The sequence below is a fragment of the Filicampus tigris genome, chromosome 10 (assembly GCF_054856515.1).
Source record: "Filicampus tigris isolate MCC_2025a chromosome 10, RoL_Ftig_1.0, whole genome shotgun sequence".
NCBI lineage: Eukaryota > Metazoa > Chordata > Actinopteri > Syngnathiformes > Syngnathidae > Filicampus > Filicampus tigris.
In genome coordinates this window covers 9,628,469-9,652,825 of record NC_141226.1, presented here as the reverse complement: position 1 = coordinate 9,652,825, position 24,357 = coordinate 9,628,469, and the positions used below count along the sequence as shown (strand labels likewise).

At 40.1% G+C, this 24,357-nt stretch overlaps 3 protein-coding genes across 4 annotated transcripts in view; 2 read left to right on the top strand and 1 right to left on the bottom strand.

Annotated features, from left to right (window-relative positions):
* The first annotated feature begins 1,675 nt into the window (after positions 1-1,675).
* Positions 1,676-9,258, top strand: asip2b (agouti signaling protein, nonagouti homolog (mouse) 2b). The gene is made up of 3 exons (XM_086043311.1): positions 1,676-1,893; positions 6,792-6,865; positions 7,474-9,258. Exons 1-3 carry the CDS (start codon positions 1,782-1,784, stop codon positions 7,663-7,665), a joined length of 378 nt encoding a protein of 125 aa, XP_085899437.1. The 5' UTR covers positions 1,676-1,781; the 3' UTR covers positions 7,666-9,258.
* Positions 9,259-11,921: 2,663 nt separating this feature from the next.
* Positions 11,922-23,560, top strand: LOC147140742 (V-type proton ATPase subunit d 1-like). 2 transcript variants are annotated; one of them, XM_086043542.1, is made up of 9 exons: positions 11,922-12,017; positions 14,263-14,455; positions 16,294-16,468; positions 18,177-18,355; positions 19,914-19,993; positions 21,011-21,088; positions 21,165-21,341; positions 21,425-21,502; positions 22,451-23,560. In XM_086043542.1, the coding sequence occupies exons 2-9, from the start codon at positions 14,326-14,328 to the stop codon at positions 22,622-22,624; spliced, it is 1,071 nt and encodes a 356-aa protein (XP_085899668.1). In that variant the 5' UTR covers positions 11,922-12,017; positions 14,263-14,325; the 3' UTR covers positions 22,625-23,560. The 2 variants fall into 2 exon arrangements, with proteins under 2 accessions (XP_085899668.1, XP_085899667.1); XM_086043541.1 differs by having other exon boundaries at positions 11,922-12,973; positions 14,286-14,455.
* The window catches only part of apoltp (apolipoprotein lipid transfer particle homolog), a 56,316-nt gene continuing 54,606 nt past the window's right edge, over positions 22,648-24,357 (bottom strand). Inside the window, exons 73-74 of the mRNA XM_086043537.1 lie at positions 23,081-23,207; positions 22,648-22,955 (exon numbers count right to left, since the gene is read on the bottom strand). Coding sequence (XP_085899663.1) covers positions 22,945-22,955; positions 23,081-23,207 — 138 coding nt within the window. The 3' untranslated portion in view covers positions 22,648-22,944. The remainder of the gene's footprint in view (positions 22,956-23,080; positions 23,208-24,357) is intronic.

Genomic DNA, 24,357 nt, shown 5'->3' with positions numbered 1-24,357 from the left:
CCTCGTCCTGAGTCCTGGTGTTCTCTTGTGGGTCAAAAGTGACCCATTAACACATTTAACCAGTGGTGTTACCAGGATGCCAGGTGTGGGTGGGCATTAGCCTTATAGCCCATTACCTGGGGGGGGGGGGGGGGGGGGTTGTGCCACAATGCTCAAGTAGGTCGAAATCCAGCGTATAGCTACTGCACCTTAAAATATGTTTTGTTTTCTCCTCAATTGAGATAACTGCTGTTGAGATTTGGGCTGAACAAATAAACAAATTGCTTTTGATTTTTCATATCCCATTCATCATTCATTGTCGGAGCGTGCCCGTGGGTGGGCACTGTCCCCCTCTGGAAATGCCCCTGGGTTTAACTGCAGAAAAAACACTTTAAACAATCTTTTTCCAACTTCAAATGTTATGACTTTTCCTAAATGGACTGGATAATTACAAAAACTGATACTTTGTTTTTGTTTATGTTTCCATGTGTGCTGTACACCACTAGGGTACAACGATTGTCTTATGGGTCATTTTTGACCCTGAATTATAAAAGCGTTTAAACCATTGAAAAAAAGTTCAAAGGGCACACAAACTCTTGCTAATACACAAATACACACATGTACAAACCCACACAGACACACGCACACACACACACGTCAAAGAAACTAGATTTATGTACATATTGAACCTGCATTTGACCAGTACCGGCACTTTTGATCTGCAGCTAACCTATAAAGTTCCCGAACAAAGTCCCCCCAGGCCCCCTCAAGAAAATCTTTCAGGAAGGATAAAAAATGACCCCTAGTTGGCTCCTTGCTGAAGCCATGAGTAGACATTTTCAGCTTCCCATCTCCAGGAAATATCATCAACCTTTCTCCTGTTCATCACACCAGACACGACAAAATCAGAGGCCTCCGAAGCCATTGTGGAAGATATTCACTGACCTGAATCTTGTCTCGATCCACCAGAGGCTGCAACTGGGTCAGTCAAATGTAAAAGGTGCACGTTCTGACCCTGGAAGTAGGACTTTAAGACAAATGCTGCGCACCTGTACATGTGAGAAATACATCTGCAAAGCCCATTCTCACATGTGCACATACTGTCCTACATGTGCTAAATAGAGTTGATGTTGAAAATTGTACAAAAAGTCAAGCAACATTTTGTTGCTTTGTTGTGTTATGAGAGAAGTAGTTTTTATAATTGCCTTCATGAAAAATTTGAAAGAATAAACTGTTGACAAAAAAGTTCCAGATGGTTGACTTTTTTCCCTTTCATTGTAATCACTTCAGAAGAAATTACTTCACATTAATATAATAGCAATTATAAACATTTTCTGTGTAAAAGAAAAGTGTTATGTCAGTTGGTTTATGTTTAAAAAAAAGTGTAGTAATGGTCATTGATGATTTGTGTAACAGAAATACAGGACCAAAAAAATAAATTAAATTATGTTGGATTGATAAATAACAGGTTGTTTTATGTGCAAAAATAGATTTTGGATTTAAAATTCAATTAAGTTGCTTTATTTTGGGGCTTTGGTAGGGCGGGTCTCTTTTGACCTATTGAACAAGGGGAGTGAACACAAAATGTTAAGATTGCACAAGGGCGAGAGTCCTGCACCAGGCATCATTCCCTGAACTCTGTCCAGCAGGTGGGTGGAGCCTAGAAGAGAGTCAAGCATAAGTTGAATCTCTTCAAAGCAGCAAAAAGTCTTCATCAAGTAAGCAGCAGCAAGAGGGCCACAAGTCTTGGCTGTTGAGGAATCTATTGTGGCAAGGACTTTTCATCTACAGATCTCACCATCATGAGGAAACTAACGCTGAAAGGGAATTGCCTTTGTCTGTTGCTGCTCATCACCCTACTATGCTGTATTGGGGACGCCAGGAAAAATTTGAGGCAGCGGGACAATGATGCAGGTCGGAATGGCACCCTATCTACCTATCTATCTATCTATCTATCTATCTATCTATCTATCTATCTATCTATCTATCTATCTATCTATCTATCTATCTATACATCTATCTATACATCTATCTATCTATCTATCTATCTATCTATCTATCTATCTATCTATCTATCTATCTATCTATCTATCTATCTATCTATACATCTATCTATCTATCTATCTATCTATCTATCTATCTATCTATCTATCTATCTACCTATCTATCTATCTATCTATCTATCTATCTATCTATCTATCTATCTATCTATCTATCTATCTATCTATCTATCTATCTATCTATCTATCTATCTATCTATCTATCTATCTATACATCTATCTATACATCTATCTATCTATCTATCTATCTATCTATCTGTCTATCTATCTATCTATCTATCTATCTATCTATCTATCTATCTATCTATCTATCTATCTGTCTATCTATCTATCTATCTATCTATCTATCTATCTATACATCTATCTATACATCTATCTATACATCTATCTATACATCAATATATGTATATAAAGTATAAAGTATAGTAAAGTATAGTTACTTTTCACTTTCACATTCCCACATTGAAGGGAGAAATATTAGACTTTATGCTGCTATTGGTTATTTTCAGCAATATAACATAATAAATAAGATAGTTTAACAGGCCTACAGGCATCTTAATCATAAAATGTATTTCCTCCCCTGATGCTCATTCCCGTCTAAAACAATAAGCAACATGTCAAAGCATGCCTAAGCTGTTCCCACGAGTAGTAAAAGTAAATGACTGTCACTCATATTTGTAAAAATTGTGCTTTCATGTAAAGATCGATTCCTTCCAAGGAATGCGCTGCTGCACTTGACTTATCCGAAAAGCGATAATGTGTGAAACCAAAGCAATCATGTGGTTGCCTGGTAACCCGTGTAGTCGTGTGCAAAAAAAAAAAGAGCAATGCCCATTATTCATTTTTTTTCATCATGTGAATAAGAGGTCTGTCGTAAGAAATATGCCTTCACTTAAACCAAGATGCACAGGCATTGGTCAGAATCTTCCTATGCCCAAATTTGGTCACTTTGACATTTTTACCCACAAATGTTTATTTTTGGTCCATCGTTCCAACAATATATTCTTAAGTGTTGAAAATGGCTTGCTCTCATTGACATTGCAATGTTAATGCACCCTATACAAAGATAAATCGGAATCAAATTGAGTATTAGCCCAACATTTCTGTGTCGTTATATTTGCAGCATTCATTAAAAGTATCATTTATAAAATGTATTTTAGTACAATTATACAAATACAATTTTGATACAGTTGGGCAACAGAAAAAAAACAACTACTCTACACAAAATAATTATTCGTCTTTTTTTTTTAATTTTATTTCATAGCGCTCATACAGAGAAGAAGAAAAAAAAACATTAGACACGAGTCTGTACCTCCAAAGTGGGGACATGGTTTCCTATTTCCAAAAGCTACTTCCAAGGTGCCTGCGACTGCGATATTTGTGGTGGAACATCTGTGGTAACTGACGCAGCGTTGATGAAAGGTATTTCCTCCATTTGCTAAAGGATGGATTAAACCAATGTGTTCATTTGTCATTGGCCAAATGAAGCACATCAGGTACAAGTTAGCGTCACTGATGTCATCACTTTGTTTTGACTTTGTTTTGCTTGATGGTGCATGGAGCTTTAAAAGATACAAACTCAAGAGTCACTAAGATCTGATCTGTGGCAGGATGATTTTATACATTTTTTTTTGTAGAACGCAAATCTGATAACCTCTCAGAAAGTCATGACTTACTTAATTCAATTGTGTGAATGGCGATAGTGGATGCTCAAGGGATTGCAGAACTAGATTTTTTTTTGTGTGGTGAAAATCAATTAGAATTTTAATCGATGTCATTTGGCATGTACCGAGGTCATTACACAGTAAGAGTATTACCAGTGGACATGATGCTTGTTTAGATAGCTCAGGCAAGACATTATTATCTCAGCAATAAAGTTTTGCCCTCCAGTGAGTGGGTTCAAGCTTTCATTCTGTTTCAGCTTTTTTTCATATCTTACTTACATAGAAGAGGCCTAAAAGTCACACTTTATGAGACATCATCACAGTAAATTCTAGACTTATAGTTTGTTAAAGGAAAACAACCCGTACAATCTCCCCACATTAGCAAAGGAGCACTTCTCTCCCTTGTGGGCTGATCCAGGATCTCAGAAAATAAACTTCATTAAGAGGAGGTTGTAAATTTAAAAAATCCTCAGTAGTTAAGGGAAGTATCCAAGGAGATTGTAATCTCTTCAAAGACTGTAATAGTATGTAGCACAAACTAACTAGCACAGTAGTTAAGGAAAATATCCAAGGAGATTCTAATCTCCTTAAAGAATGTAAATGCATGTAGCACAAACTAACTAGCACAGTAGTTAAGGAAAATATCCAAAGAGATTGTAATCTCCTTAAAGAATGTAAATGGTTGTAGCTCAAAAACTAATCACCACTTAACAAATCTGTTTGCAGATGGTGGAGCCAGTTGATTAAACAGTCTAGCAGAGATTTTTGATGGGGTCAAAGTCAGGGTGAGAAAACAGACATTGATTTGTGCCACGGGGGACAATTGTACTAAAACGGAAAAGGTCTTTATGCAGAGATCCAGATAGTTCATATATACATTTCGCCTTATTATTTGATTATTGTGGAAAACTTAATCTATTGTAATTATTTAATTCAAAACGTAAAATTCATATACTGTCATGGTGTGGCAAGAAGCAAGACGGGGAGGAGCCAAATGCGAGAGGGCGAGGCATGAGGACTGGTTAAGATGTTTTAATGAAAACAAAATGAAACACAATAGACCGGATACTGAGGCTTGGTGTGATTATGGGGCTTGGCTTGTGGAGGTGACGAGGCTTGATGAGACAGTACAACAGGTTCCACCAACAGCACGATAATACCATAGACTGCCACAACAACTAGGGCAACAGCAAATACACGACAATGACCGGACTAGGACTGAACAAAAACTAGCAACTTAAATACAAGCACACTGACAAGATAACGAGAAACACCTGGACAAGAGACACAAGGTAGGAGGGAGCTGATTGGCCAACACTAGGGAGTGGAAGGCACACAGGTGGACACAATAATCATGACGAGACAGCCACAGAACACTGAGCAAAACATGAAACTAAAGAAAGCCCAAAACCAAAACAAACCAAACATGACAGTACCCCCCCCCCAACTCCCCCTCAAGGGACGGCTCCCAGACGTCTCTAAAAAACAACAAAACAGGATGGGAAGGGGGCCAGGAGGCGGAAAGAAGTGGACACAATAATCATGACGAGACAGACACAGAACACTGAGCAAAACATGAAACTAAAGAAAGCCCAAAACGAAAACAAACCAAACATGACAGTACCCCCCCCCCCCCCCCACCTCAAGGGACGGCTCCCAGACGTCTCTAAAAAACAACAAGACAGGGTGGGAAGGGGGCCAGGAGGCGGGATCAGCGCCCGCCAATCAAGGGCCGTTGGGAGGACGTCCTGGAGGCCCGAAGAGCGGATACCGAAGGGGCCAATCAAGCGGTTGTCCAGGAGGCCCGAAGAGCGGATCCTGAAGTGGCCAATCGGGCGGTTGTCCCAGAGGTGAAGGTGGCCGTGCGCTGGCGCCACCAGAAACTGGAAGAGGTGGCGGCCGCGTGACATGCGCTGCGGGGACAGGAACGAAGGACGCTGCTTCTGCTGAGGAGCTGGCACGGGGACTTGCAGCTGACGAGGGGCCGGCATGGGGACTTGCAGCTGGCGAGGAGCCGGCACAGGGACTTGCAGCAGGCAAGGAGCCGGCACGGGGACTTGCAGCTGGCGAGGGGTCGGCACAGGGACGTGGCACTGGCGAGGGGCCGTCACGGGGACCTGACGCTGGCGAGGGGCCGGCACAGGGACCTGACGCTGGCGAGGGGACCTGACACTGGTGAGGGGCCGGCACAGGGACCTGATGCTGGCAAGGGACTGGCACAAGGACTTGACGCTGGCGAGGGGCCGGCACGGGGACCTGACGCTGGCAAGGGACTGGCACAAGGACTTGACGCTGGCGAGGGGCCGGCACGGGGACCTGACGCTGGCGAGGGACTGGCATGGGGACATGACGCTGGCGAGTGGCCGGCACGGGGACCTGACGCTGGCGAGGGACTGGCACGGGGACATGACGCTGGTGAGGGGCCGGCACGGGGACATGACGCTGGCGAGGGGCCGGCACGGGGACATGACGCTGGCGAGGGGCCGGCACGGGGACATGACGCTGGCGAGGGGCCGGCACGGGATCGGGAAGCTGCACCTCAGCCTGCCGCCACAAAGGTTGAGGAGAACAAGAAACACGAGGGGCTGAGACTACAGGTACCGGGGAACGTGGACTACATAAAACTGGCGATTTGGGATGAGGTGAAGAAGGAGGCGTTGTATGAGGTGACGCGGGGTACTGAAGAGAGCTGTGTTTAAAAAACGGAGTGGAACCCTTACTTGGGCGCCGTCGCTGGCCACTCCGTGGAGGCCCACAGTAGATGGCCACAGACACAGAACACTGAGCAAAACATGAAACTAAAGAAGCCCAAAACCAAAACAAACCAAACATGACATGCAGTATTATATAGAACCATACAGAGTGAAACAATGCCATTTTATTTATGTGCAGTATTTATTTATATTTTTAAATTTTGAAGATTCAAAAACCATTCTTAAGAAGTGGCTTGAGAATTTTAATCATTCAATCATTTAAAAAAGAAAACGTTTTTTTCCCCTGAAAAAAAAATGTTTTTAGAGATGTGAGGATTCTACCCGGTAGCAAATATATAAAATATAAGCATCACTTGTATTGTTCTTTCCCACAGTTTGGACTCAAACGAAGACCAGACGACTATTTGCAAGACCAAAGAGCTCACCGCCAGTGGAGAGTCACAGTCCTGTATGTTTTGGCTGTTTTGCTCTTTTCAAATTGCCATTTTATATGTTTTCTCACTCACTCACTCACTCACTCACTCAAAACTCTTGGTTCAATTTGAACATTTTCATTTAGAGGTGTACTCACTTTTGTTGCCTGCATTTTAGATATTAACATCTACACTCTTTTACAACATATACAGTGACTACCAACAGCAGGTAATTTCTTTGGTGTTGTCCCACGAAAAAATATATAAGAAATTGGGGTGTACTCACTTTTTTTGAGATACTGTATATATTTTAAACAACAGACTGAATTTAAATCAGAAATCTTAGGAAAAATAGTGACAACCAAATGTTAAAGGATTTGGTAGTGAAAAATATGCCACTGTCTGTAAAAAGTGAAGAATGTTGTTCAATGTTGTTATAGCACTTCTTCCAAAATAAAAACTCATCAATTTAACTGGCAACGTTAATTTGTTTAGTGGGCCCTGTGCCCTCGAGTTTCACATGTGATCTAGTACAAAACAGTACACTGTCATTCCAGCTTTCTGATCGTTAAAATAAAGTCTTGTTTGAAAAGTGGAGAACTTTGCAGCCATTTTACAAAGTTCGCTTTGTGGGATTTTTCAGAAATGCAAATCAGCGGTCATGGCGCCCGTGCGTCGCTGCAGCCCCCTGAGGGAGAGCTGCTCTTCCAGCAAGCCGTGCTGCGGCCCCTGCTCCTTCTGCCGTTGTCGATTCTTCAACACCATCTGCCGCTGCTGGAAGATTAAGCCACCGTGCTTGGGTAGGAAGAAAATTCCATGCGTGAGTTTCAAGTAAACACCATGTAATCATGTGGCGTAGAGCAAGAAGAATGCCAAACTATCAGATAATGACGATCATTGATCAAAGTATCTTGTGCTGATGCTATTGGGATGATGATTAATGTGATGATGTGATGCCACCTGACAGTGGATAGGAAAAATCTACACTCCCCAGTTCAAGTACCAGGTTTGTGTGATATATAAAAAGACGCCCTACCACTCCTAAACCATTAATGTTCCTTATAACCTGTACAAGTCAATTGAAACAGAGAAACAAATCTTTTATAAACAGCACATCTGTGCCACGGCCCGAATACAGACAGATCCTGAATTTAATATCAGCACAAGGCTAGCTGGGCGGCTTTGCCAATTTGCCGGCACCTGGGTCTCCACCTAGGTGGGCGTCTGTAGCAGAAGGAGTTTTTTGAAAATGCACCTCACGGTTTTGGTGGCAAAAAGTCGATCTAAACCTTAGCCCTGCTCCAAGCATGTTTAAGTATTTCATTCATAAATATGTGAACAGCAGGCATCACAGACTCTGCCTCACCCTATTGAATAATAAAATGTTTTTAAAAATAGTCCTACTGCGCCACAGCTATGGGGAGCACACATAGGTTGGTTGGTGGAATGGTGTGTTCTCAAAGAGCCCACTTCACGGCAAAGATGTGCTTTCGTTACGTTTAAAGGGAATAAAAGGAGCTGCTTTGACTGTTCATTATTCAACTGACCACTCCAATAGAGACGCAGCCCGCCCACTCGCAGATCCGCCGACCAATATGACCAATATGTTGTGACACATGCCATGCAAAATTTATGGAGAGCCCTTAAATATTAGTCAATACACACCTGCCACCATTTAAAGTACCTCTGATTAACCCCAAATAATGTTCATTTGTTGTTGTTGACTGTTTTCAGACACACACTACTTTTGCTTTCAAGTAGAAGCCTAAAAGTGTTGTGCTAACACTGACTGACCTTTTGTAATTATGGCCAAAAAGGTCAACCTTGTTTTCAAATTTTTTTCAAAATTCCACTTATCTCAGTTGTTTATTTTTACTTCCCCTCTTGAAAAGTTTTGTTTTCTGTAAATTGAAATTTTACAGGTTATATAGATCACATTAATGGTGGAAAAAAAAGATTTATCTTTGTCTTTTTAACTTTGCAAAAACCGAGCATTTGACCAGGGGTGTGTAGACTTTTTATATCCACTGTATAACAATAACATACCAAACAGAGAATATCCAAATATCTAGATATCATGTGAGTATGTCACTGTGGCAAAGGAAAAGTGCTAGAAAATTCAATGTTAAACACAATATTAACTGTAAGACAACTGTCCAATGTTTGCCGACTTCATATTATCTAAACTATTTGTCACGACTATCATAACTTGCTTACACGCACACTCCTTCATCTTCAGTGAAAATGAATGTTGTTTCACCATTTTGAACATGAATGAGGAACATTAAATTGGTCTCTGGGCTTGTTTGAGAAGTCAGAAATAAATCAAGCATAAACTTCAACCACTGAAACTATTTTTGTATCCATTTAATGAAGAAATAATGTTCTCTGGATCACAATGAATTAAAATGATCATTTTAATTCCCTACATGCCTGGTGTATTATTTACCATGCCATGAACATTAAAAATGTTGTTTTTAATTTAACCATCCATCAGGTGGTTGTCTAAATTTGTGAAGCACTACACATATCACAATAAATGGAGTGTGCTTAATAGAGTGTACATGTGTAAATATTTTAATTACCTTTATACAACCTCATACACAGTATGCTATTTGCATGATGAATGCATGTGACATGGTAATACATAATGATATGCCCCAGAAATGTGTGACACCTAGAGTGACCAGATCCAAACTCAGCAGATGTGGGACAGGGAGTATGCTTGTGGGGGACAATGTGGGACGCAGCTGACGCTCGCGACGGACACCAAAAAATGCATATGACACAGCTTGTCAACTGTTCAGTAACATATAATATAATAAACTGTAACAAAATAACAATTATAGATCTACAAATAAAAACACAACACAGAATTGCAGTTGAAATTATCTGCAGTTACAAAAATTCAACACAAACTGCTAGTAAAAAGGTAAATCTCTGAGACATTAATATCAATAACAGGGGCAGAGCCAGAACGTGGCTAATGGGTGGGCCTGGAAAAATCAGGGTGGGCCTGAATATTTCTCTCACTGAGCACAATCCTCCTATCCCAACACATGGTATATACAAATAAAATGACAAACTGAATAATATGAAGTTAAGATCATCCTTAGACAACCACAATTATGCCATTCTTAATATTCAATGCAATAAAAAACACAATGAAACACAAATTCAAAAATAATTTCATAATAATTTACCAAACATTTAAAAGTATAGGAGCTCACAATAAAGGCTGAAATTAGTCAGTCTCGTCATATCTTGAGGTAGATGCACTTTAACAATAGTCACACACACAAAAAACCTTGTCAAATCTCAAGTCAACATGTAGAGCGTGAAGTGCAGTAACAATTTACTACAGTAACAAAGACAATCCAAACAAAGACAGGCTGCTACAACTACTGCAATTCAAATTATTTTATTCAAATTAAACAGATACAGCATAAAATGAAAATAAAACAAGAAGTATATAAAAAATAGTCAGGAGGTAACAATACTGTAACTACAATAAATTCAGTTGTAAACAAAAGTGACCACCATAGCAGCACTATGCACTTCCAGAACCAAGGAAAGCACTGATGAAACACTTTAGGTTATGTCCATCACAACTCAAGTCTTTCAGTTTTCTCCATAACAGCAACAGCAGCAACAAAGTTCACAGAAAGCTTTATCTGACTTTATCTGGCTTCACCCTAGGACAATGAGTTCCCAGACCTTGTTGTAACTGCATTTCATTTTCTTTGCAGTCTTCTTACTTTCCTTAGAGTTATCCATTTTCATTCATTCATCACAAATGTATGGACCGCGTCGCTCTAAATTGCTTGTTTTTGTAGGCGTATCTTTAAAAACAACTATTGCCTGCATGTGCGCCCGGCTGTTTGATTGACAGCATACCCCTGCCTCTCCCAGTCTCGCACGCAGACAGTCACACCAGCCCGAATAGCAAACCCCCCCTACACACACCCACACACACACACACACACACACGCAGACACCCCCACACGCACCACCACCCCCACACACACACCCACACACACACACACACACACACAGCCCGAGACCCGCCCCCATAATAGCCTCCACTGTGTGTTGTCTGCTCTCAGCGCACAGTTTAATAAAAAACAAGATTTTAGACGCACGTTTGAAAATTGGTGCCTGCCGATCAGACATGCGGGACTGCGAGCCAATTTGCAGGACGCATAAAAAATCATTCAAATGCGGGACAGTCACGCACAAATCGGGACATATGGTCACCCTAGTGACACTGCCACCTAAAACATTTTTACCCTCTATTAGTTTGGTCATGTATCACTCAGTGTGAAATACAAAATTACCATACATAAATGTTCATGTGTGAGTGAAGTGTTGTTGTTTTGTGATTAAAATATAAAAAAATAAAAACATGGGAAAGCCTATATTATTTTATCCAATACACTACAGTCACATTGCTAATTTATGTGACTAAAGATTTTCTTGGATTACTGCAGTATTTATTTTCTTTCATTTCGGGTTATCATGGCCCTAGAGCGCTTCTGAAAGCAGAAATGATCTATCACTATCAAAAACACTATCTATTTCTGTTATTGCTCATCATGACATCGATCGCACTTTTTTTTTTTTTACAGTATTTTCTTTCATGGAGCATACCTACCTTTGGTTCACTGAGGTTAACAAAATGTCTTACATAAATGAACACGTAAAGTACAATCAAAACAACTATGTGATATACTGTGGCTAAACTACCAGGTGTAGACAAAGTATGGCCCAGGGACCACATACAGCTCGCTACAAGCATACTACTTTATACCAGTTCCGGTCCTCAAGGGCAGGGATCCTGCCTGTTTTCCATCTGGCCCCTGCTGCAACACACCTTGTTCTGCCCACAGTAAAAGTTTAAAATGTGTTTCATAGAGGTTAAAAAAAATCTGAACATTTTGTTATTTTAAAAAAAAAGGCATAATTCATGGTTATTATTTTGTGCTAAAAAGGTCAACGTTTTTAAAATAATTTCTATCCAGTCAACATTTGTTTACTTGTATTTCATGAAAACGAAGTCAGTAGCCGCAATGTATTATCATATTCACTTATCAGTCAGAGACGTCCAGCTGAGAGCCTGCCCGTAATCATCCACGCTGCTCCTTCTGTCTTATATTTCTTTTTCATACACCTTCGAAAGCAATGGCTGTAAGTTTGACTGCGTTTAGAAGTGTTTAGAGATCTGTTTTGGAGATCGTTTTTGCTAAGTGTTCTCCCTGGAACTCGCTAACTCAGTGCACTTCGCATTTGCATGGCAATGCTGCTAAGTTAGTGCTAACGATCTAATTAGCATATGAAAAGATCGCGAAAACGGCTCGTTTACCCCTTTAACAGCTCAGGCTTGCATTTATGTCTGTTTTTTGGCACTGGTCAATTTGTGGTGCATTTATTTGTTTAGCAAAGCTAACGCATATCTTATTTGTCTTCATTTTTAGTTTCACTCAATATTTTCATCGGGCTGATCTCTCAGTTTTTAACTGTAAGCTGTCAAGACGACCGCAATAAAAGGAACAAGACGCTCATTTTCCTGGCTCATGAATATTGAGTTTGGCTTGCTGTTGACCTGCGTTAACATACCCAGTGTATCCAATACGTAGTGATAACAGTATACAACTGATTCTAAAGATCATGATCGTTATCAAGCTTCTTCAGAGCTTACTGATGGTCTGATCATTTCAATCAGGTGTTGCAGCAGGGACAGATGGAAAACAGGGAGAACCGGCCCTTGGGGACCCAGACCTAAATATCACAAAAATATATATTTAAAAAGCTGAGGCATGTACTTCCAAAGTTTTAACTTTAGTGCCATTTGACATTTCAAGGTCGCTGTCCTGTGAAAAACACGGATCGCCAATTTTGGAAACTTTTTTAATTTTCACATTTTCGCAATGCGATGTCTGTACACCATTCATGTAAAAATGAGAAAAATGAAAACAATTGAGAAGTGTTTTTCACTGCCTGCGGCGTGAACCTAGCCTAAGACAACAGGGCGCTAAACAGTGAACCGCCAGGCTTACCGTTCTGTCGCCCTCTGTTGGTCATTGTTTTTATTGGGCTAGGGTTAGGGTCGTGTTTCTTTGGACGGGTTGTAACTGTGAACAGAGGTGGGTAGTAACGAGCTGGATTTACTCCGTTACATTTACTTGAGTAAATTTTGAGAAATGTTGTTCTTCTAGGAGTAGTTTTAAATCACTATACTTTTTACATTTACTTGAGTAGATTTTGTGAAGAACAAACTGTACTCTTACTCCGCTACATTAGGCTACATTGAACCCGTTACTTAAATCCTCTCTCTCTCTCTCTCTCTGTCGCTCTGTCTCTGTCAGTCTGTCTGAGAAAGGCGCATTGATTTTGTCAGAGACCTGCACCAGGCTCTACCATGTGACTGTGTTTCAACAATCAAACATAGCCGCATGGCTGTATTGCCCTGCAGTCTCGTCACGTGATCATATTCAACTTCAGCTGCGGGAAAAAGTGGTTTTCGGATGAAACGGATCGAAAATGTCTCACAGCAATGCCGACTACGCACACACGCACACCCACCCACACGCACTTCTACTTGAGTCATATTATTCTGAAGTAACAGTACGTTTACTTGAGTACAATTTTTGGCTACTCTGCCCACCTCTGACTGTGAAGACAAATTGGTTTTGTGTTTTACATACTTGCCCAATAAATCTGATTCTGATTACCGCTAACCAAACCCCAACTCCCCCTCACCGCCGGCCTCATCCCCATCTACACCCCAACCACAACTCTGTAAGTAGATGCAGGTCCGCGAAGGGTATGGACCTGTATGAAAAGGGTCCGCGGCAGAAAAAAAAAGTTGGGTACCACTGACCTAAATGATGATATTTGTTTATTGTTAAAATCCACTTTCTTGTTAAATCACTGTAATGTGCTTAGTGTCAACATACAGTACTATTAGCTTAAATGCCATTTGGCTATATTTGATGCATTTACTAATTCTATGCTAAAAACTCACTTGTTACTTTTTTGTCCTCCTATTCAAATGAGGAGTTTCAGTCGAAAAGCAATGATGTAAAAAGAAGATTGCCTGAAATGGGCCGATACAAATTGTTAGTAGCCCAATGAGTATTATCAGAATTAGAGATGAAAAAAGACATAAACCTGAGTTTATTTTGAAAGCGTGACAACAAGCAAATGGTGCAGATTTGATGGAATGGCCCAACAAATGAAGAAAAATATATTAGTAAAGCAGTTTTACATATACCGTATACCTTTAACATTTGTGTATTTACTGTATCTTACTAATTTTAGTATTCCTACTGACAAAGGACAGCAGGATGAAAAAAAAACATTTTCGGCCAACTGTGGAAAATCTTGTCAGGCTGGATGTGAACCCATGAATGTTAGTCATTGTCTGAATCAGAGCAAAGTTCCTTTCAGAATCAGAGCACCGGTGCAGAGGAACATCACTTGAGCTACATGCAAGATGGCAGGCTGTTCAGAGCTCACTTTCAATATCGACCATGGTTACCTGGAGGGTCTGGTACGTGGACTGAAGGCTGGGCTCCTTACTCAGACTGACTATCACAATCTGGCCCAGTGTGATACACTTGAAGGTGAGATCATTATGTCACAACGTCTTGCTGTTTAACAGTCATTTTGCGCAAGCTTAACTAGAAAAAAATATCTACAGCTGTGTTCATTTTGTGTCTCATTGTATTGGCTGCTTTAGTGTGCCCAAGGGGACGATATATCTAACATAATGTGGTTTCTAGAAATTATGCATTCCAATATTAGCTGTACATTTTCACAATGGATTCAGGCATGGTGGTCGAGCAGTTGGGTGGTCAGAAATTTTAAGAACAATCCCAGACCCACCACTGATAGGTGAAAATCTGCAATTTATTAAAACATACTGTACATACTAATCAAAACACACTTTTGAAAGTATTCCTTAGCGCCTGTTCTCACTCTCGCAAATTATATTTTGCAGGGATTCTATAAGCGAGGGGGGCTGTAGTGCATAGACCAGGGGTGCCCAAGTCCGGTCCTTGAGAGCCCCTATCCAGCCTGTTTTATATGACTCCCTTTTCCAACACGCATGATTCAAATGATCATTATCAGTCATTTCAGAGCTTGCTGGTGAGCTGGGTGGAGGAGGTGAGGGGCCTTCGATTTTTGACCGGCCCTGATGCGCACCAATTTCGCCCACTGGCCATTTGGGAATCTCTCAAAATTCCTGATGGCCACCACAGCGCAAATTATAATTATAATAATGAATTAATTCCACAAATAAGAGGTGAAGTGTGGTTACTGTAAAAATTGACACATATAACAAAAGAGAACTATCTTTTTGTTTGTAATTTATATTGAATGGGGAAATGTACATAAGTACAATATTTATAGATATATATGTATAATTTGATATATTGTACACTTTACATGTTTTTATTCTTTAGTTTTTTTTTTGTTTTTGTGAGTTGGGTGACATGGTAAACTTAACAGAAGTTGAGTGTAATTGATTGTCACTGTATATATTATAATTGAAAAAGTCGATAAATAAACATGGTAAAAGAAAGAAATTAGCCTAGATGTTAGAAGGATAATAAACCTTGAAACCACGGTTTCACTGTTTAATATTTTTGTTAGCCACTGTAACATTCTGCATGGTTTGGACAAAAACACTGCTTAAATATAGGGGAATTAAAAAAATGATAATTTTCATGTTTCAATTTAAATGTATTGGATATAAAGTTGAAAGCAAACATTGCGACAATTTAAAGAAATTAATTCATTATATATTATTTAAATGTGTAATTATATCACATTGAACAGTTTGGGTAAGACATTTTTATTTATTTATTTATTTACTCTGCTGTCAGCCGCCAGGTCAACATGGCAAATGAGAATCTTTTTTCAATTGCCATAACTGGAGCAATAAAGTTTAAGAAAATAGAAAATGAATAAAATGATTAAAATACAAATGTATTGTATTAGTGTAAAAGTTAAACACTACATCATCAACAACAACACAAACATTGGGCCACTAATTTTAAGCACAGTTTCAACATTTAATTCAGTAATTCTTTTGTGTAGCGCAAGAGAGAGTGTGTATACCACACTGAATCACTATACAATATGTGGTTTAGCAGATTATTTTGATTTTTAAATATACAAAGTGTCATTCTTTTCATTTACAGTATGTGTCAGTTTTACTGTAAACCTCAACTGGGAGTGGCAAACAAACAGCTTGAAACAAGCACAGCCTCTTATTTGGAGAGCAGTGCGAGCAAGAGAGTTAGAACTAATGAATTGTTTCAAAAGTATTACTTATATGATATTACTACAACAAAGGAATCCTTTAAACAGTAGATTCACGTGTGTTTTAAGGAGGGCTAAAACTATGTGAAGATTGTGCATATGGCACTGACGTTGAAAATTCCCTCTATCTCAGATATGAAGCTGCACCTTCAGAGTACAGACTACGGCAATCTGCTGTCCTCGGCTGGGGAGGAGGACCTGACCGTGTCTCTGGTGGACCGCAAACTGAGGGACAAACTGGTCACTGAATTCAGCTGCCTCCGCTCCAACAGTCTGCCACCACTCTCCACCTTCCTTGACTATATAACGTATGGTTATCACTCACATGACTTGACTCCAGTCTGATTTAAGTTGCCAATTTTAGCACCTTTAGACTTGCTTGACTAAAACGTACACAAGACTTGACAAGTCTTGCCTGTTAACATCTTGAAAATCTGCATTTTGAAGAATCGTGTGTGGTTTTGTTTTTGAAAGAAAAGGTTTTGGGGTTTTTTTGCAGCATTTTATTTTTCGGGTTGGCAACCCACAAGTATGCTGTAATATGCAGAGTGCAGAGGCCACCTCATAAAGCGAGTCCAGTATCCTGGAGGAAGCTCTGAAGACTATTGAAGTTGGATTTAGGGATTTGGAAGAATTTTGATACTTATGAGACAGGCAACATGCAAGATTTATAACTCAAAGATAAAAGAAATAACTACCAAACATTAACTTCATCCTTCACGATAAATCCCACAAAGACAGCTAAGCTACATCAACTTCGCAGTTTTTGACACTGCTAGATGGTCAAACATTCACTACACATCATATTGGTTATGCATTTAATTGTGCTTTGCCAAAAAGTGGAGAACCCAAATGCTGGGAAGCAGGAATGCACAGCGGTATGGATCTCAAAATAAAAAGAAATTATTTTCCAAAACAAAAAAAGGCAACAAAAAGGCCACTGGGAAGAATCAAAACACCAAAGTCCAAAAACAAGATTCGGAGAAACAAAGAAACACGGAGAATAGCCTGACCACAACAGCAAACAAAACATGATGGGAGGGAGCTAATTTATAGACACTACACTGAAAAAAATGATGTGTTGAATTTACTCACTTTTATATTTATTAATTTTTTTAAAAGTAGACTATACATCTACTAAATAGATGTGTGTAGATCCTGATGATTTTATTTTGTGCAACCGCTTGAAGAAATAAAATTGAGTAAATTCAACAGAAACCTTTTTCAGTGTAAGAACAGGTCTGACAAGAACAAGTATAAACCAAGACATGAAACAAAATCTCGTCAAAAGACAGTAAATAAAAACAGATCATGACTCTAAGTACAAAGTGACTTGCAGGAAATGTTGTGGGACTCGACTTAACTTGCTTGACTTTAGCCACAGTAACTTGGGATTTGGGATTTGCTTGAAACATGACTTACTGTACCTATGACTTGCACATTGTTAGCCTAACAGTAGGTATGTGTGTATCTCTGTGCCTAATGGACTTCTCATATACTGACCCCGATTTTATTTTTAATGACAGACGGCAGAACTATGCTATGACAAAACTCGCCTCGACTGAAGGAATGAGGAAATGAAAAATGGTGTGTGCATCAGAAAAGAGGGCGGAGACAGAGTCAAACTCAAGGCTGACCAAGATAAGTTTAGTTTCAGAGAGTCTGTTACTGCAGTAACTGACCAGGAGCTTAAGTTACCTCTCTCTCTGAAACCGGATAGAGTTACCCCTCTTTCTCTGGTTTGACTTATCTCCCTTCTTGAAACGGAAATGTCAGAGTTTCCCTCATTTCAGGGTTAGCAGACTCTGAGTTTTCACTAATCTGCTTCCTGAAATGGACCCCAGGTGCCGTAGTTTTAATCATGAATTTGAAATTTGTAGTTGACAAACCTACTTTGAAAAATTTCAGGTGACTAAGGCTATTCTTCCTAAGACCTGTTTAATAGTGCTGATTTCATGTAAATATATACACTGCATATATTTTATCATTACCACAGTTTTGTCTTTGTTGCAATAGCTACGGCTACATGATTGACAATGTGGTGGTGCTGATCACTGGGGCCCTGAAACAGAGGCAGGTAGAAGAACTTCTTCCACGTTGTCATCCCCTCGGTGCATTTGACCAAATGGCAGCAGTGGGCATTGCCCGCACTCCGACCGAACTCTACACAACCATCCTGGTCGACACTCCACTCGGTGATTCATGAGACACTCATGCTTTTTATATGCACTGCTGACCTGATATGACAAATTGAATAACCATTTTTCACTAAACTGAGAGATCTCGCAACCATTGAGCAGTGATTCCCAACCACTGTGCCACGACATTACCTTGCTGAAGAGAAATGCTCCAATTCACTAAATTGGTCCAAAAATTAGTTACACTACTTATGACAAACAATCTACAGTCCCCTCCCCTCAAAATTGTTGGCCAGCTTTTATTTATTATCTAGCTGTGTTAAACAACTCAGGAGAGAGCGCAAACTTTTCAAGTGAGCAAAAGTATTGGAACAGACATTATTAAATCAACTTAAATTGATAACATTTAATATTTGGTGTCATAATCCTTCCTTGCAATAACTGCATCAAGTCTGTGACTCTTTGACATCGCCAGATTGTTGCAGTCTGATTTGAAATGCTTTTCCAGGCCTTTACTGCAGCCTCTTTCAGTTATTGTTTGTTTCTGGGGGTTCCGCCCTTCAGTCTTCAGAAGTTAAAATGCAGGCTGCAGTCTAGAGCCTGCATTTGAAGAGGAGACTGAAGGGAGAACCCCCCAGAAACAAACAAGAGGTGAAATATTCTGCAGTAAAGGCCCGGAAAAGCACTTCAAACGAAGAACGCAACAGCCTGGTCTGGTCAGCCTCTGTCGTGAGGTGTTTAACACATCTAGGTGTGAATATCATGAAATAAAAGCTGGAATGCTGAACTTTTTCCTGTCATATTTTGATCTGAAACACAAATGTCTTCATTATACAACAAAAACAAAGGAATTGATCTTGCCGTTCCAATACTTTTGGAGGGGGCTGTATGCCAGCAACTCATACTGACAGACAGAAGAATTAAATGCCTTTCCACTTGCTGACAGAAACAAAACCCTTTTTTTTCAACACTCTTGTTTGGTGGTTTGCTGTTAGATTTTACTAGTCTAAAATATGTGCCTTGGCTTAATAAATGTTGTGAAACACTGGACTAAGCAATGGGCTGCAAAACAAAGAAAATCAAACATCTGGTTCAAATCACTGGCATCATTTGATACTCCTTAAACTCATCACCAAATTCACTGCTCTGCAATTACAAAACAGTAGTATCTGAGACCAGATATCTGCTGAAATCAGCCTGCTTCCGATTTAAAAAGTCTATAAAGTACCAATATTTGTATCAAATAAGCCAATTATTCCTATATATTATATTGCATTGGATGCCTCTCAAATGTCTGCTTTCAATGGTTTGTGAAAACCGCGAAATTAATGAATAAATAAATACCTTAAATAAATAAATCCACCTTTCGATGGGTTGTAAAAGTAAGTAAATAAATAATTACCGTAAATAAATAAATCCACCACATATCTTGCCGGTCCATAGTGTCAACATACAAGTATTAGGGATTCTACAGGAACTGTTAGTGTTAGTAATCAGAAGAGTCACCCTCTGAGGACTGCAGATTTCTAATAAAATACAATTTGAAATTTGTAAAATTTTGTGGACATTTGCTGAAAAATGACAAAAGAATAACTCACCGTGTTGTATGTCACAGGTCAGTTTTTCCAGGAAGCTGTGTCTGAGTCCAGCTTGGATGAGATGGAGGCTGAAATACTGAGAAACAAACTTTATAAGGTGACATGCAATTCTAATGTACCCTACAATATGTGTCTGATGTGTTAAGATTACGGAATAAGGATTACAACTTTGTTAGACATGTGAAGCAATACCATAGAATTTAGTGTACAGTGGATATAAACAGTCTACACACATATATATATATATATATATATATGGACAGAGTAGATTAAACTGGGGTTTAAATGAGCGTGCGTGGTGCGCGCCAGCGTCATCGTGTGCGCTGAGAGGGTGAGAGAAGTGCACAATTGCTCAAACACGCAGCTTAGTGGGAACATTGCTGGGCTCTCCTTCAGAGATAGGATGAGAAGCTCAGACATGCGGGAGGGCGCGGTGGCTCGGAGTGGAGCCGCTGCTCGTCCACATTGAGAGGAGCCAGATGAGGCATCTCATTAGGGTGCCTCTTGGGAGCCTCCCTGGTGAGGTGTTCCGGGCACGTCCCACCATGAGGAGGTCCCGGGGAAGAACCAGGACACGCTGGAAAGACTATAGCTGTGTGCAAATTCACAGGCAAGGTCCTCCGAAGGCCGCATTTTCAGCTGCATGACGTCACTTCCGGCGCGACTGCACGTGGTGTCCAAGTTCACTTTAAGCCTTTCCAGGTTCGCCAAAGTTGATGCGATCCACAAAGGCTACATGAGGAGGAGCCTTTGAAGGCTTCGAAGGACCCAGCTGCCTGCGAATTGGGAATTTGGAAACCCGTGCAGTCGAGTCGCACTGGAAGCGACGTCATGAGGCCGAAAACATGGCTGAAAATGCGCTATTCGGAGGACGCCGCCTTGTGAATTTGGACGCAGCCTATGTCTCCCTGCTGGGCTGGGAATGCCTCTGCATCATCCTTGGAAGAGCTGCATGAAGTGGCTGGGGGCAGGGCCAGTCTGGGCTTCTCTGCTAAAGCTGCTGCTCCCTCGCCCGACCTCGGATAAGCGGATACTTAATCAACACTGATGTTCTTCATGAATTTTAATATCATTCTTTGTTGTCACGCCTCACGTATACTTTATGTTCTTAAAGGCATATTTAGAATCGTTCTACTCTTTCTGCAAGAACATTGGTGGCGCCGCAAAGGATATCATGTGCCCTATCTTAGAGGTATTGTGATCATTTAAACCAAGCGGTTGGTTTTATCTATGATATCAATTGTGCTTGACTATAAATCTGTCAAAAGTTTGAGGCAGACAGGCGGGCCTTCATCATCACTGTGAACTCCTTCGGGACAGACCTGAGTAGTGCAGACAGGAGTTCACTGTATCCATCTTGTGGTAAACTTTACCCTGAAGGGCTGCAATTGCTGTCCAAAGCAGAAGAGCATGAACAAGTCCAAGCGGTTGCTGACTGTTATCCAGTAAGTTGACTCCAATCTAAGCAGAATCGCTAGTACACAAGCTGTTGTGTTTCTGATTACTGTGTTTCCATAAATCATTGCAGGATTACAAAATAGTTTTTGACAACCCAAACCCAGAATCAAATTACAAGACTCTGGAAGACAGATTCTTTCAGCAAGAGGTAACAAAACATTGCCCATCTGTATTAACCGGTTGCCCGGCGAGTACACGATTTCTATTTTGGAAGATTAAACAAAGACGTTTGCATTTCTACCAGTTGATGTGAAATCAAAATTCTGATACAGCTCTGTTGTGGGGCCACATTTTTTTGCCCTTACAAGTGGAGCAAAGCTCAGTTTCTCATATTCTGCCCACTTGTTTTTGTTCAGTCTGTGTATGTTACATTCGGGTCAAATGTTCCAGAATACCCGTGTTGGTTATCGCAGCTATGCGGATGACACACAGCTATACTATATGTATCAATGTCCCCAAACGACAGCAGTTCAATTAATGTATTGTGTCACTGATTAGAGCAAATTAACAACTGGACGAACCAAAATCCCCTTCAGCTAGACCAAACAAAAACTGGGATACTGTAATTATTTTGGGCAAAAAAGAAAAGAGGATTGCTGTTAGAAAACACCTGGAGACACTGTCTTAAAAAAACCCAAGACCAAGTGTGTAATCTTGGGGTGCTGATAGACTCAGACTTGATTTTCGGCAATCATATCAAATTAGTGACTAAAACAGCCTTTTACCATCTGAAAAACATATCCAGACTGAAGGGTTGCATGCTCCAAGCAGACCAGGGGTAACTTAGCCATGCTTTCATCTCTAGTAGACTTGATTATTGTAACAGTCTTCTGACTGAATTCCCTCAAAAGTGCATTTTGGTACTTTTGTCTTCTCTGCTTCACCTCTGAATGCCGTTCGTTACCTGTTGTGTTTGTAAGTGCTTTTAAGTGTTGCGTCTTTGCTTGTGTGAAATGTGCTATATAAATAAACTGCCTTGCCTTGTGTGGCTAAACCAAAATATTAGAAAAAGTGCTCAGTATGATGCTGTAGAACGTTGTTAAATAATTACAGTGTAAAGCTAAAGGGCCTTTCTTCCCTTCCTCTCTTTCCTCAGGTGAAGCTGAACACACTTGCGTTCCTCCAGCAGTTCCACTTTGGTGTGTTTTATTCCTACATCAAACTGAAGGAGCAGGAGATCCGCAACATTATCTGGATTGCAGAGTGTGTCACTCAGAGACAAAAGTCTAAAATACACAATTACATCACCACATTTCAGGGTACAAATTGAGCAGTAAACAGAAAACATGTGGATGGGATGCATTAAAAACAGCAGAATTTAATAAACGCACATGAAAAAAATGTTAAAATTGAATTAAACATAAATCACTCACTGACAATCTTCATTGTTTGTACAACAGAAGAGAAAAAAAACAACTCGTTATTAACAATAATCCGACTTTAACTTATTCACATCACGACTGTGTCTGTCTGTATAAAGGCACACAATTGTCAGGAATGCACCAAAAGGGGGCTCATAAAGTAGAGTCAGTTGCAGCAGCTGAAGAGACATGAATGTCTCATTTTGGCTCCTCAGAAATGTGTTCATCTTTACCCTTGCACTGAGAAAAAAAAAAAACACAACCAAAAGAAATATAAAGCATACGGCTCCATTGACAGCACACAATGAAAAGTTGGATGAGTATGAACTCATCATTCACGTTGGTTGTATTAGGGCCTTACTTACCGCACTGGACAGGCACTTCAAGGGGTATGTAGTTGTGTTGGCACAGATGAACAAAAGCAGACGCTAATCGACAAGGAGCTGTGGAGGAGCTTGACTCGCATACCAAGAAAAACTGACCAGGATCCACCTGATGGTAGGCACACAAGGAGCACTTGAGAAAAATACAGTATAAGATACTCACAAAAAGTTTGGGATTGTCGGCTTTTGAGAGACATTTCAAGATTAACCTAAAATGCGCTGTAACTAGGTGAACTTAATTTGTCTTACTCTAAACTTTTGAAAGTCCTATTCAGTGTTTCAGTACATTTAGCACACCTTGCTGTTCTCTAAGAAGGAATTGTTAGGTGTCATCTGCGGTCTCAGGATGTCAAAAATTTGAACCTTAAGATTAAAGGGGAAATCAACCCAAACACCTTTTCTTCAAGAATATGTTCCCCAACTGGCCCACTAGTTCAAATGTGGCAATCTGATTAATATTGCGTTTGTGAAATATGAGTTAAGCAGCAAAATCCACCCGTTTTTAGCCATCTCAGGGGGTGGCCATTTTGTCACTTCTGTCGACTGAAAATTACATCACAACTGGTCAGGGCTCAGGTAACCGCCAATCACGGCTCAGTTTCAGAAAACAGGTCAGCCGTGATTGGTCGTTACCTGAGCCCTGAGTAGTTGTGATGTCATTTTCAGTTGACAGAAGTGACAAAATGGCCACCCACAGAGATGGCTAAAAACGGGTGGATTAACTCTTATTCCACAAACGCAATATTTATCAGAATGCCTTGTTTCAACTAGCTGTTATGCTGCACACAAATGGAATAAACTGCCAACAGAAGTGAAGTCAGCCCTGAGTTTAAATGCTATTAAATCTAGTTTTTTTTCCTCATATCTTTGATTAAGGTTCTCTAAACAATTTTAAATAATTTTTTTGTTTTATATATTTTAGAAACACACTTTTATTCGTCTTTTCATTTGAAATTTTAAAGTTTTCTGCTAATGTGTTTAAATGTGGTAATTTTGTTAGCTACTTTTGTTTTCTCTGCTTGCCTTTGCTTGTGTCAAGCAAACTCATTGGAGTTGCCTTGCGTATGAAATGTGATATATAAATAAAACTGCCTTGCCTTGCCTTAAAGTCATTACCAACGACTTTTGTAATCTCCTTTTTGTTCTACTCTAACAGTGCAGTTAAGGTGTCTTTCACCTTTTCAGTTTTTCTGAATTTTTGGGCATGGCTAAAATGGCGCCCAGTGATGTATACCTTCCGCCCTGCATAAGAGCTCCAG

Excerpts from the sequence above, each read along its gene's own strand:
- LOC147140742 (XM_086043542.1), top strand. The coding sequence starts at position 14,326 with ATGGCAGGCTGTTCAGAGCTCACTTTCAATATCGACCATGGTTACCTG. Across the intron at positions 14,456-16,293 it reads CCAGTGTGATACACTTGAAG|ATATGAAGCTGCACCTTCAG; the intron begins GTGAGATCATTA and ends CCTCTATCTCAG. Across the intron at positions 21,342-21,424 it reads CGGTTGCTGACTGTTATCCA|GATTACAAAATAGTTTTTGA; the intron begins GTAAGTTGACTC and ends AAATCATTGCAG.
- asip2b (XM_086043311.1), top strand. The coding sequence starts at position 1,782 with ATGAGGAAACTAACGCTGAAAGGGAATTGCCTTTGTCTGTTGCTGCTC. Across the intron at positions 1,894-6,791 it reads GCAGCGGGACAATGATGCAG|TTTGGACTCAAACGAAGACC; the intron begins GTCGGAATGGCA and ends TCTTTCCCACAG. Across the intron at positions 6,866-7,473 it reads CAGTGGAGAGTCACAGTCCT|AAATGCAAATCAGCGGTCAT; the intron begins GTATGTTTTGGC and ends GGGATTTTTCAG.